Source organism: Leuciscus leuciscus (assembly GCF_965113295.1).
Source record: "Leuciscus leuciscus genome assembly, chromosome: 8".
NCBI classification, from domain to species: domain Eukaryota; kingdom Metazoa; phylum Chordata; class Actinopteri; order Cypriniformes; family Leuciscidae; genus Leuciscus; species Leuciscus leuciscus.
In genome coordinates this window covers 26536451-26550071 of record NC_138732.1, presented here as the reverse complement: position 1 = coordinate 26550071, position 13621 = coordinate 26536451, and the positions used below count along the sequence as shown (strand labels likewise).

At 38.8% G+C, this 13621-nt stretch overlaps 1 protein-coding gene across 2 annotated transcripts in view; it reads left to right on the top strand.

Moving 5' to 3' along the window:
* gabrb2a (gamma-aminobutyric acid type A receptor subunit beta2a) overlaps nt 1-10104 on the top strand; it is a 45672-nt gene extending 35568 nt beyond the window's left edge. The window contains exons 8-10 of one of the 2 annotated variants that reach the window (XM_082177737.1): nt 4213-4457; nt 4897-5037; nt 6817-10101. In XM_082177737.1, coding sequence (XP_082033863.1) covers nt 4213-4457; nt 4897-5037; nt 6817-7161 — 731 coding nt within the window. In that variant the 3' untranslated portion in view covers nt 7162-10101. Of the gene's footprint in view, nt 1-4212; nt 4458-4896; nt 5038-6816 lie in introns of both variants that reach the window. The other variant, XM_082177738.1, reaches the window with a different exon arrangement.
* Nucleotides 10105-13621: the final 3517 nt, after the last annotated feature.

The following is a 13621-nucleotide window of genomic DNA, read 5'->3' as shown; positions in this document are numbered from 1 at the left end:
TCACTGACGTAAAGCAAGTTTAATAGTTTGAAGTCCAATAGTCTTGCGTAGCCAGATTTTTAACTGACGCCATGAGGTTAGGGCTCTATAATCACTTCAGTTGACCAAGGACCGCCCACTTAACTCTTTCCCCGCCAGCTTTTAAAAAAAAAAGTTGCCAGCTACCACCAGCGTTTTTGATCAAATTTTGGTTAAATTTTTTTTAATTAATATCTGAACATGTATATCAAAAGAAAGAACATAGCCTCTGATTTAAAACAAAAAACCCTGTTTTATTCTAACTTCATGCTTTCTTTTTTTACTTGAATGTGGGTGTTTCAGCAAATTTTTTATCAAAAAGCTTAGAAAATTATGTTTTCTTCAAAGACAACAATGCATAAGCAATACTTTTATCGCTTGTTTGTGCACCTTTTGATCTGGAGATTTTCTACTCTTACAGAAGATGCGATCAGCGCCTTGTATCGTATAACCGTATAACTTAAAATTGAGGTTTTTTTTTAAAGGGATACTCCACCGAAAAATGAAAATTCTGTCATCATATACTCACCCTCATGTTGTTTCAAACCTGTATGAATTTTTTTCTTTTGCTGAACAGAAAGGAAGATATCTAGAAGAATGTCAATAACCAGACAGTTTTAGATACCATTGACTTCCATAGTATATTTTTTTCCAACTATGGAAGTCAATGGTATCTAAAACTGTCTTCTAGATATCTTCCTTTCTGTTCAGCAGAAGAAAGAAATTCATACAGGTTTGAAACAACATGAGGGTGAGTATATGATGACAGAATTTTCATTTTTCGGTGGAGTATCCCTTTAAGCATTGTCTTATAAATGATGGAAAATTCCATCAATGGCGGGGAAAGAGTTCCTACTTAGGAAGAGGTTGTCTGTAAAGTGACCAATAACTGTTAATTTGTTCAACATCAAGTTTAAGTGCGGTTAAAGGTCACTTCAATAACAATAGAGTGTAACCATACATCATTCCTTAAAGATTGGCTTCAAAATTATAGTCGGCATAAAATAGTTTTGTGTCCTTTCTTCCCTATTGTGACTTATATACGAGTGAAGCGGTTTTCTTGCCCAACAAGAAACAATGTAGGGCAGGACTTGATTTTGCCCATGGGGAATTGATTGGATGGTTGTGGTTTGCTATTGGTGGGTGTGAGTGACAGGTTGTCCCGCCCTCGTGCCAGTAAACACATCATCAGAGAAGAGATATTGCTTCAAGAGGGAGTGAAAGGTATTTAGATTAAAGATTACGAGGCACATGAATGTTCATATATCATTCGAAGCACACCAGAGTTCGCTTGGAAGTGGAAAGAGACTCATCTTTTCAGGTTTGGTGCGCACCAGGTTTCAAATGGCAGCATTCACACTTATTTAAATTGACAGAGCACTAACAGAGCAATCGCACCAGGGTTTAATTGAACCAAACATGTCAAGTGTGAACACGCACTAAAAATACACTTACTTAGTGAGCGCTGATTTGTTTCCTGGCAAACCATTACACGCCGCCACACGCCAGGCTCCCAGGGACCAGGTAGAAGTTTGCCAATCAAATTTACACTTCGTGAAAGTGTTTTTCCAGTTTACTGTGCATCAGGCGTTCCATGTAGGCAAGAATGTTGTTCCAGGATCAACAAAGATACTGATACAGAAACATGTCTTGGCAAAATCAAGGTGACCTTAATACAAATGTTCCCAGGACGAGAATTGCTCAGAGGTTGTTCTCAAGAGACCTAGACCTACTGGGGTCCTTTGTTTCATTTAATTATCAACTCAGATGTTTCTCCCAATATTTGTTGAGAAGAAAGTAGAGAAAAATGTTTGAATGCATATTGATAGACACAGATCTTTGATAGACTTGCAAATCTGATGCCATTATCTCTTCAGAAGCTCGAGAGGAGACAAATGAGATTACTAAGATCTTTTTTAGTTTCCATCTCCAAACTAGTGAGACACTGCGGTTGCGCTTTCCTTCGTGCAGTACCTGCATGTGCTCCAAAAGAGGAAGCTCAAATTGCAAATGAAATTGTATGATGCTTGGACTCAAGTGGGTCTTAAATCTGCCTCACTCCAATGAAGATGCTGCGCTGCCAGCGCTCCCCTCCCTCCCGCTCCAAACTCTATTAGAAGCGCTCTGTAGCCTCTCCTGATCTGCGCTGATGTATTACTGCTGATTAAGCTGACAAACTTTCCTCCGGTCGGTCTTTACTGACGTGTTTTATGTCCAGGGCCATGTTCCTGCCATTATGACAAAATGGCTTCTTCTGATGTTGATACTGGGGGGGAGACGGGGAGAATAGATCACTGATGATAGGAAGGCCGGGCCTTTTGTGTTTGGGTGAACTTGTCAGAATTAATCTGTCTGCAGTGAGGGGCATGTGACAAGGAAACACATGTCTCAACCCTGCTGTATTGTTTAAACAGAAATACAGCATCTCTATTACAGACTTGACAGCTCTTTCTCTATCTCCTTCCTTCTCTCTCTCTTTTCGAAATGAATTGCTTGAGCTTTCTTCAGTGAACGTGTGCTAAACCTTAATGTGTGAAACCAGAGATGATGCTGAACAAATTAAACATTTGGGAATATGGGGAAAATGCTGATGAATTGTTTTTGACTAATTTGGCGCATGGTTAGAGGTGATCTTAGAGGTGGAAATCCATCATATAACTAGATTTGGACATTTTCTTAAGAAAATGTCGTTGGTGCTTGCCTGTGCAAAAGTCACCACCACGATGGGGGTCTAGGTGGTTTTTAGCATTGCTGTGTTCTGGGTATTTGCTAGACTGTTTTAGCTTGTTGCTAGGGTGTTCTGAGTGGTTGCTAGGCAGCTGCTTACTTGCTCAAGTCAAAAGAGCCCAGTCTCAAATCTCTGGTCTATTCTGGTCTCTAGACGCCCTACCGTTATCTAAGGTTTGGGGACAGTAATATTTGTTTTTAATAAATGAATCCTTTTATTCAGCAGGGATGCATTCAATTAACAGTAAAATATTTATAATCTTACAAAGAAAATGCTGTTTATTTTAACTTTCTATTCTTCAAAGAATCTATCAGGTGAATATCTTAAGTCACATGATTTGAGGAATCACTGATGTAGCGAGACATTGCGTGCCGAAATTTAAACGAGATCGAACAAACCCCTAAACCCAAGTATTAATCTTCGTCATGTAACTCGTCCCGCAATGTTCGTACCACATGAGTGCTACCTGAAATCATCCTTTGTTGAAATCCATAACCCTGTGTAGGATATGAATAGTGCCACTGAACACATATCTAGTGCCCTGTTTACACCTGGTATTAAGATGTGTTTTGTTCGATCGGATCACAAGTAGACGAGGTAGACACATTACGTTTACACTTTGTGTTTTAATCCACATCTTTTGTCCATTTTCAACCACTTCTGTCCTGATTTCTTCGAGGAGAAGGTAAATGTATGGGCTTTTTCAGATCTTTCGATCTAATGGACGAAATAAGCTGATGCAATTTACATATGAACGCGTCCGGAGACAACAGAAAAACATACGGAGAACATCAGCTTTCGTTTCTGCTTTGACAGCTACAAGACCAAGCCGAACGCTGTGAGTGTGTGTGTTAGAAATCAGGAATGCAGGAATCAAGTTTTTCATCTTCAAACATCTGGGTCTTCAGGCGACACAGTTTAAATCCCGTCAGGTTAGCGCGCTTCCTGTAATGTTTGATCAGAATGTCAGTAGTCGTAAAGTAGGCAGTCTTTTGTGGCTGTTCGAACACATTCGACCACATGAGCGTTTACACTACGAAAGCAATCCGGTCTAATGCGTTTTCAACTACCTCTGAAAGTGCTTGAAAGTGGACAAGCTCAAAACGTTTTAGACCCCGTTTACACCGTCTACTTGTGATCCGATCGACCAAAACGAATCTTAATACCAGGTGTAAACAGGGCCTAAGTATATCTTAATGCTTCTCTCTGGGAGTGCTGTAGCTTGCAGCACATCATTTCAGTTTGCATTTGCATTAGCACATTCTGTTCAAGTTTATTGTTGTCAAAGTTTGCATAATGGTTTCAAGTTTGAAGATGACACATGAATAACCTCTGTAATTGCTTAGTTGGCAGCTCCTACTCAGTACTTGCTGGATAATTACGTCTCTTGTTATATAAAGCTGCAATTGACTTGAGCTTCACAGTACTGTGCTTAATTATCCTTGAACACTTTCTTTGAACTCCAGGTATCACCACCGTGCTGACCATGACCACCATTAATACTCACTTGCGAGAGACCCTTCCCAAGATTCCCTATGTGAAAGCCATAGACATGTACCTGATGGGCTGCTTTGTCTTTGTGTTCCTGGCGCTGCTGGAGTACGCCTTCGTCAATTATATCTTCTTCGGGAGAGGCCCTCAGCGGCAGAAGAAGGCGGCGGAAAAAGCCGCCACGGCCAACAATGAGAAACTCAGAAACGACCCCAACAAGGTACTGCCGAGCTGACCGCACACACACACGCCGTGCATCATTAGGGTTTGTTGAAAAAAGGCCTCTGGTCAGTAGGTGGTCAGTTCTCTGAGGTAATATGTTGTGACTTCTATCAGTGTCCTTTCAGGGTCAGTGGTCTTTGGAGATTGCTAAAACAACGGATGTATAGCTGTATTTTTTCCACCGGCATAAGCTTGTTCACCAACCACAAGCTAATGGGCTTTTACGCTCAGAAACATGTGATGAAATATCCGGGAGATCTGCGCAGACTTTTGTTAGCTGTAAACAACAGACACGCTCGCTCATGCCGGGCCGGCCGCGTCCGAGCTCGTGGCTGGCGGAGCCTCTAGGGCTTTCCTTCTAATCTCATTGAAAGAGTTGTGTCTCTCTCTTGAGTGCGGCCGACCTCTATAACAGTGCTGATTTTGTATGCTTGCAGTGGTTGGTGGGAAGTGTAGTTCAGAGAGACGATGCTCTCTATGCCAGAATGAAACAGAGGGAAATTGACGGGTATGACTCGATGTGGGATCCGATCTTTGCGGAGGATGCAGCATTAGGACTAGGCGATCAAAGACTTAAGGTACTGAATATTTGACCTGAAGTCAAAAAAATGCAATGGCTCTGCATCGATAACCAACCAGAAGTAAACATACCCAAGCTCTTTTTGTTTGATTATTATTTCTTTGGATGACTTTCTGTTATTCCTTTAGAGTAATGATGGTAGCCATCATCATTTCCACCATTACGTTGTCCTGCCCTTTTTTCAGTTACTGTTTGCACCCGAGCCTTTTCCCAAATGCCCATTCCTGTTTGATCGGCGAGCGTGGCGTTTTGAGCAGCGTACGCTTGTTAGCATAAAAGCCCATTCACACCGAGCATAATGATACGTTTTAATAATAGTTTATATTCTCATTAAATGAGAATAGGAAAGTTAACACCACAAATATAACGATAACAACACACAGGAACTATATAATTGTAGTCACTTTCAGAAGTGATGAACGATAAAGACATTGACATCCAATCAGAATCCAACAGACTTTAAAGAGGCAGATGGCAAAACTGCATCGTCCCTTGATGTGGATGGTAATATAGTTATCGTTATATAGTAGATGTCTTTATATTTATCGTTCTTGGTGTGAATGGGTCTTAACTGTCTGGAAATTTAGAGTGCAGAGTTTGATTTTGGGGTCATTTTTAGCACAAAATAAGTTCTATAAAATTTAAAACTAGCCAAGATTATTATCTATATTTAAAACCTAAGTGGCCAATTGTTAATAAACTGCAGATATATGTACATGATATAATATAATTTAAAGCAAATAAGGTATAAAATGTAAAAATTAAGTGAAAACGTCGGTTACACCATATTTAGAAAATTCTCAAAGTCTATTTTCAAGGTTATCGGTAGATTTTTTTTAAACAGCACAAAGGGAAACTAACACTTAATCTGTCGAATAGGCATTACTCAGTCTCAATGAAATCAAAATGATTTGAATATACTAATAATCGCATTCTCACTAGCCAAAGGCAACATTTGTTACTCTGTACAGTAGCATTAGCAATTAGCAAACCACATTAGCAATGTTTACGTCTCAAGGGCAGCTTTTGCCGGATCATTTTAATGATCAGTGAGCAGCTTAAGATATAATAATGCCTAAAATTACACTTTAAAATTAACACTTGTAACAATGTAACAGTAAAAACAGTGTTTTAGTAGGGTTATCGTGGACAGTGAAAGCAACCAAATGCTTTCCTTCCCGCCCCGGCCTTTCCTTTCCTCCATCTCTGCAACCTGATTCCTCACTGTTGATCTAGACTTTTGCCTTCATGTTTTTGCCTTTTTTATTTGCATTTATTTGGCTTATTTATATGCAGACAGAATTTTAACCATGTTATGGTTGAAATTCGGAAATAACTCTGGATATTATTGCCTGAAAAGCTTTATTCACAGCTTACTATGAGTGCAGTGTAACTATCGCTGATGATTCATTTACTCTATAGTATATTTGCCAACTATGGTTGTACTGCATTCATCATAGTTTTAAAGGGACAGTCCACTTCTTTTCAACATCTAGTTCATGATATCCATCATTGTACATCATTCCAACTTATGGAAAAACAGCATTAGCCTGCGGTCTGTGATTCAAAAAAGACGACGTTCAGGAAGTAAAGGCGGCTTCCAGTTACATCAAGAGTTTTGAAAATGTCTTACCCACAGATCTCAGAAAAATGCTGGTTTTGCACATATAGTGTTGACTATGAAGGGCTCCTTAGCATGACTTCAATAACGTGCCATTTGAAGACAGGCTATTGAAGATATTTAGACCTGATTCTACAATGTTTCTTCTCTCTACAGATGACCGCTGATGATATTCGGCTGACCACGGTAGAGATGAAGAACGAAATGGGGCCGTCCGATCTGTCCAGGGGTCTTGGTGACCCGCGCAACACCATGCTAGCCTACGACAGCTCTACCCTGCAGTACCGCCGGGCGGCCATGGCTCGGCAAAACTACGGCCACAGCGCCCTGGAGCGCCACGCCACCCAGAAGAAAAGCAGGCTCAGGAGACGGGCTTCCCAGCTCAAGGTCAACATCCCAGACCTGTCCGATGTCAACTCCATCGACAAGTGGTCGAGAATGATCTTCCCCACCGTTTTTTCCTTCTTCAACGTAGTTTACTGGCTTTACTACGTCCATTAAAAGGATCCGGAGAGCGGAACGGACCAAAAAAGAAAACAAAGAAGAGTAAAAAAGAGAATAAAACAATACACCTTTTGCTGATTTATTTCAAATATATAGTGGAAAAGACTAAGGAAAGACAGTCAAAGTAAAAAAAAAAAAAAATCAGGATGGACTCTCTTTCGATTTTTTTGGACATAAACATTGAGGAAACACATCGGCGGCGTAACTGGAGAAAAAACATGCAGTACAGGGCTTGTTCCAGAGTTTCAATATACCACTTATATTTGTCATATGTAGATTACTCTGTGGATCAAATATTTATGCTTGTCTTTGCATATATTTTAGGGATTTGTTTTTTGGGTTAGTATATATGTTTACTTCGTAGCCAACTGCATCCAAGAAAGCTTTACAAACGGAGTCGGTCTTGAAAGTCTATTTTCCTATAGTTAAGCTGTATATCAGATATCTTTTAAAAGCATGCTTTGGTTTGTTTTCTTTATCTCTTGCAGAGAGCTGGAGCACAATGCATTTTCATTTGACACTTTAAAGGTTCTTCTGTTCTTTCAAATGAGTTTGCAGGATGCAATGCAAAGACGCTGTCAGGAAGCCATACAGGGTATTTTCAAAACAGGTCCTTTTACTATTGTTTTTTTTCCTCTTCTTCTTCTTTTTTTGATGTTGGGCCAACAAGGAAACTCAGCCCTATTAAAACGAAGGTTTTATCTGATGCAGGGGAAATACGCACAGGCTGGGCCACGACGAAGGACATATGTGGAAAGGACGGACTGACATGGACCATTACCCTGGTGGTTGGACTCACTGTCCACTCCAGCTGTGTCAACAGTACCTTGGCCGTGTAAATGCTAAACAGTCCTCATCTCTACACTGTATAAACTTTGTGTGGTGAGCCGCTGGGGAGGGGACACGGCTGTTTAACATCTCTCAAGTGTTTTTCAATACATAGGTGTATTGGATGAGGCCAGTTAACCTCAACGAAGAAAGACGCAATATATCTGTAAACCATTAACACTATCGATAGATATAAGTTGAAAACTAGTAGCTGATATTACATCATGGTAAAAAAAAAAAAAAAGAAACTTTCTGATTCAATAGTTATAATATCAGATGTTAATGTTATGGTTCATTATTTAAACGTATTTTTTGGTGTATTAGATTTCTTAATGTTGAAGACTTTGGTTGAAGAAAAAAATCTTGCTTCTTAAAAATTGGGCAAAGGATCTGAATCTTTTTCAAAGGCCTCAAAGTGTACCAGTTGAATTTAAGCAAGAAACCGATCATTGCTACTCTCAAATTTATGGTAACTATCACTTCAGTTGACTAACAATATGTGAAGGATCTGGATCATACAATCAAGGCATCTGTCAGGCAATTTTGTATAAAATCCTGTAAATTATAATGATATTTCATAATGACCTGTAAATATATATATTGTGTAATGATTGTCAACAATAATGAAAATGTATCTAAATTAAATTATTAAAGCTTAATGAAGCTTATATCTCTTAAACCATTATCTTACAGAATTTTCCTTATCGTTTAACGGCGGCTTCAGTCAGAAAGGTACTAGATTACCAGAAACCCATTACAGGTAACACGAGTTACGTAATCAGATTACTTTTTCAGGTAACAAGTAATGCATTACTTTTAAATTCACAACAAAATATCTGAGTTACTTTGTTTTCCCATTAATGCGCTGTGTGAACATGATGGTTTTGCAGCTAAATGTGGACGTGCATTTACTCATCTCACTTCCACAGAAACAGATTCAGTATTCCTCAATAGGAGAAACAAATGTGAAATGCAAACTCAGATTATTACACAAACCTGCAGTAATTAAATGTTAAATAACACAACTATACTTTATGTATTTAATCTCACTTTATTAACCAACGTCTTTGCTGCTAAACTTCAATGATCCAATTCAACCATACTAAAAGGCTAAAATGACTAGTTATACAACACATTTGTGTTTCTTCTCCTACATCCTATTCCTCTACTATCCAGAACTGATCCAGAAATGTTTGTTTGAGCTGCGCCTTCTACTGTACAGACGTGAATTTGCATTTCCTTTTTTAATTTGCACTTTTTGTATGAACAGGCCTTTACATTTTCCAAAAATATAACTATTTTTAGTTAATAAATAACATACAAGCACAGGTGAGAAAAAGTAACTCAAATGTAACATTACGTTCCATAAAAAGTAACTAACAAAATTAGTTACTTTTTTAGGGAGTAATGCAATATTGTAATGCATTACTTTTAAAAGTAACCATCCCCAAAACTGCTAGTTTACTAATAGTGCACACTATGTATACTGCCTACTATTTTTCTAAATTAAGTGAAACAGCTGACAGTATTCAACTATAAACATTTCAACATTGTACTGTATGCTTCATTGTTGTCACTTGACCTCTTCACATTGCACATTGAGTGGTGTCTAGATATCATTATTTAACATTTTCAATTGAATTATGATTCATTAAAATAAAACAATTTAGCATTTTTTTTTTTTTACAGTTTTTATTTTTTCATTCCCTTTTTTGGTCATATTCAAGTCTTTCCTTGACGAGATGTTAAAATCACAGTTGTAATTATTTCTGGTCACACTAAATATGTAATTATTTCATTTGTCACACTAAAAAGGAAAGTCAAGTTGAGTACTTTGCATTATTCTGTTGTGTACTGCGCGTTTTGGCGGATGTATGGGTATTCTATGCATACGGAACCAATTGCACACAGTATGCCTTCTATGTACTTCAGAAATAGTATGAGTATTATGGTAGTGTACTATTCTGAACATATCCACCAGCTCATTAGATTAAGCAGAAGAACAATATTGAATTTGTTCTCAGTCATGTTGTGCGTTTAATCCCATTGTAGGCCAGTTGGGACGTGTACATGATTGCGTTGCTCACAGTTCATTATCTCTGGTTTGTTTGAAATATGGATTTTGCTAACACAGCACAGGACTAATATCTTTATGGATCCCTGGAAAATGATGAGCACTTTAATAACTTTAGAAGATTTTCAATAGCCCTTCAATGTGCGTTGACGTATTACGCTTAAATTACCATAAATCCATGTGAGCTCCATACAAAGGAGAGGAGAAGATTAAGATGTGTTATTGTCGCCAGGTGATTGAGAGACTGGGGTGTGTGTGCTTCAGGAGCGAGTGGAGTGGGGAGTTGTGCTCACGCTATGACTGACTGGGTGCCAGAATGCATAATGGACGAAAACACTCCTCTGATAGACAGAGAGAGGGGGGGGGGGGGGGGGGGGGAAATGCAGTTCTCATGGGCAATGGAGGCTGCCACAGGGGACATTAAGGCAGAAAGGCATGAACGTTTCAATACACTATGGACTCGGTGTAAAAGAATGGCCCTGTAGGCCAAAGGAACAGCTAAATGAAAGCTAGGCGGAAATAGAGATCAGAAATAAAGATTTTTCACCTCAACAGAACCCTTACTGACTCACAAACATGCATGAATTTTTAAAATGGTGATTTCCAGGCCTGGAGAAACTAAAAAGTCAAGGGAATGTCTATAGTGAAAATACATTTTGTAGTTATGCTTATAGCTTTAAAGAATTATTTTGTGAATATTTACAGTAATGGATATCCAATACCTTTTTGTGAAAGGAATCAATGTTTATATGTTTTTATTATCAATTTATTCTCTCAGTGCTTGTAAAGTGGAAAAGTCAGTTCTGTCATGACAACTCTCAGAGTGTTTGGCATGGTAATGGATATGACAATGTTGAAATGTTTGGTCTTTCCTGAATAGATTTGCTACGCTGCTGCTGCTGTTGTTTATTGCTGCTGCTGAGCAAGTTCGGGACTTGCTACTACCAATACATACACAACACTCTGCAGTGAGCAAGTAAGACATGCTATGCTACTGCTGTACATTATAGCATACGTGAATTGCCCATTGCAGATCTACACAGGTGGAGCTAGGGACGGTGGAGGGTTTCTGAAAGTGCAATGCAAATGCAGACCAAGAATCTGAAGGTTGAGCAGCGAGCTCATTGGCTGCTGATACAGCAGGAACCAATCAGCTGTGCCCTATATGAATGATGCGATCACAAGCAGATTGAGTTAAAGGAGAACTTGGTAACTTTTTTAACTTAATAAAACTGTCTAGAAATCATTTGGATGGTTAAACAACCTGTTCTGGTGATATTGGTGACTTTCCCCGCTCCCCCCAGCGTTCCCAGGCGGAAAACCAACCTTGCAACTTGCAACACTACCGTCCCGGCAAGTTAGAAATTGGAAGTCTTGTGAGAAGCGAGAACTAGAACGAGAACGAGCGTGAAACACAAATTGCTTTACGGCAATTCGACATAAACACACACGCATGTATGATGTATTACCAGATTACCCACCTCGGTAGACATAGCTCCACGCGATACAGGTGGCTTGCTCCGATCAAAACAAACGCACATGAGCAGCGGTAGAGAGGGGGAGGAGGCCGCCGCAAGTGAGTTTTTTACGACTGTGTTGTGAAATATACGCCCCCCCCACAGCTGTAGGGGGAGCTCGTGGGGAAAACATGCGACAACAAAAGGGAAAATCAGCGAAGAAGTGACTAGAGTTCGCTAGAGTTGCCGAGTTCTCCTTTAAGGACCGATCAGCCTGTGCCATCTAGAGTTTCATGACAGAACTTTGTTTTTGTTTTGAGACTATGAATATGCTCACTTATTTGTATTTTTTTTAAACTGTAAATGTCCAGACTGTACAATGTTAACAACCCTTGCTATATATATATATATAATATATAATTTTATTTATATTATTTGTAAAGATGCAGATAAAAACATACCTTGCATTAGAGGCGAGAAAATACACGGAACCATTTTGGTGTAGGATTTACTTTGAAACTTCACTCTGAAATTTCCAGATTTTTGTTTACAAATTACAAAGAAATTACATTTTGAAGAAGAAAGACTGAAAAAGTATTCCAATGATCTTTGCTTTGTTTACGACTCACTGAAAATCAGTTTTTACAGTGCATTTCCGCATTCAGTCATCCATGGTTTTACTCCTGAGGATTAAATTCCTCTGTCTTAATAGCCCTGAAGCTAACTATGTTAAAGAACTCCACCTGCACAAAGCAGCCGCACAGCCATACTCAATGTCAAGTGTAGTTGCCATGGAGATCTCTCTGCCAGGAAGTGAGAGAACAAGCTGGCTGTCTTAAAGACAGGGTTGCACGTTCACCCCTAGAGTTGGCAGTCAGTGTGACGGGAGCTGCGGTAATTAAATAGTAAAAGTCTGCACACGGGCCAGCGAGAGGAAGACTGTCACGTCTGAACCGCTGCCACAGCGGGACCATCATCACAGACTGTGCTCAGATGACTTAGTCTTCTCAAAACACAGCATTTTAGTCAAAGTCGCTGATGTGACTCCTGTGACTTTCTCTTTAATATCTCAATTGTGTCTCTTAGAAAGTAATGATTCTCCTGCTTCTCATATTTTTTCACCAGAGAAAGGATCCCATTAATCTCCCACTAGTCTAGTGATTTATATTTCATACAGTGTGCAAAGAGACCCAGGTTTAAGCCCTGAGCAGATATATATTATTTTTAATAAACCAAGCAAAATATCAGCTGAACTTGGCAGCCAGCATTATTATTTAAAATGGCAGATTTAACACCTTGTCCTGTAATAACTATGTTTGTTTTCCATGAGAACAAGTAATCTAGACCCATAATAATAATAATAATATATACATACATAGGCCTACACTACCGTTCAAAAGTCTTTTAATTTGAGTAAGATTTTTATTTTAAAGAAATTATTACTTCTATTCTGCAGGGATGCATTAAACTGATCAAAAGTGACGTAAAGACATTTATAACGTTACAAAAGATTTCTATTTCAAATAAATGCTGCGTTCTTTTGAACTTTCTATTCATCAGAGAATCCTGAGCAATGTATCACATGTACACCTCTCTCTCTCTCTCTCTCTCTCTCTCGTGATAGTTAATCAAAATAAATGCTATAATTCATTCATTCAAATAAATGCAGTCTTACCACACTACTTTATCTCTGTCTGGGTTCAAAGTGTACAGAAAGCTAGATCTAACGAGCCATAACTGATGAAAATAACTGTGAATGTTGTCTTTCTGGTCAAATATGGCGCTGAAAACCTAAGTTGTCAATGCTGGCAAATGACCATGGTATAAACAGGATAATCCACTCCACTTTGCGTCAAGTGGTTCTTTGCCTCCACGTCATAGCTGTAGATTACCCTTACATACAGTGTGAATGGGTATTACATATCTCATTTATTTACCTTAGATAAGTAGTAAGAATACTGTAAACAAGTAATAAGTAATGCATAAATAATAATAATAAGTATGCACAAGTACTGTCATCAAACATCAAATAATTATGTTTTTCCCCAAGTCAAATTATGTTAGCCCCAACCTCATGGATAGATAGCCACCCTAACCC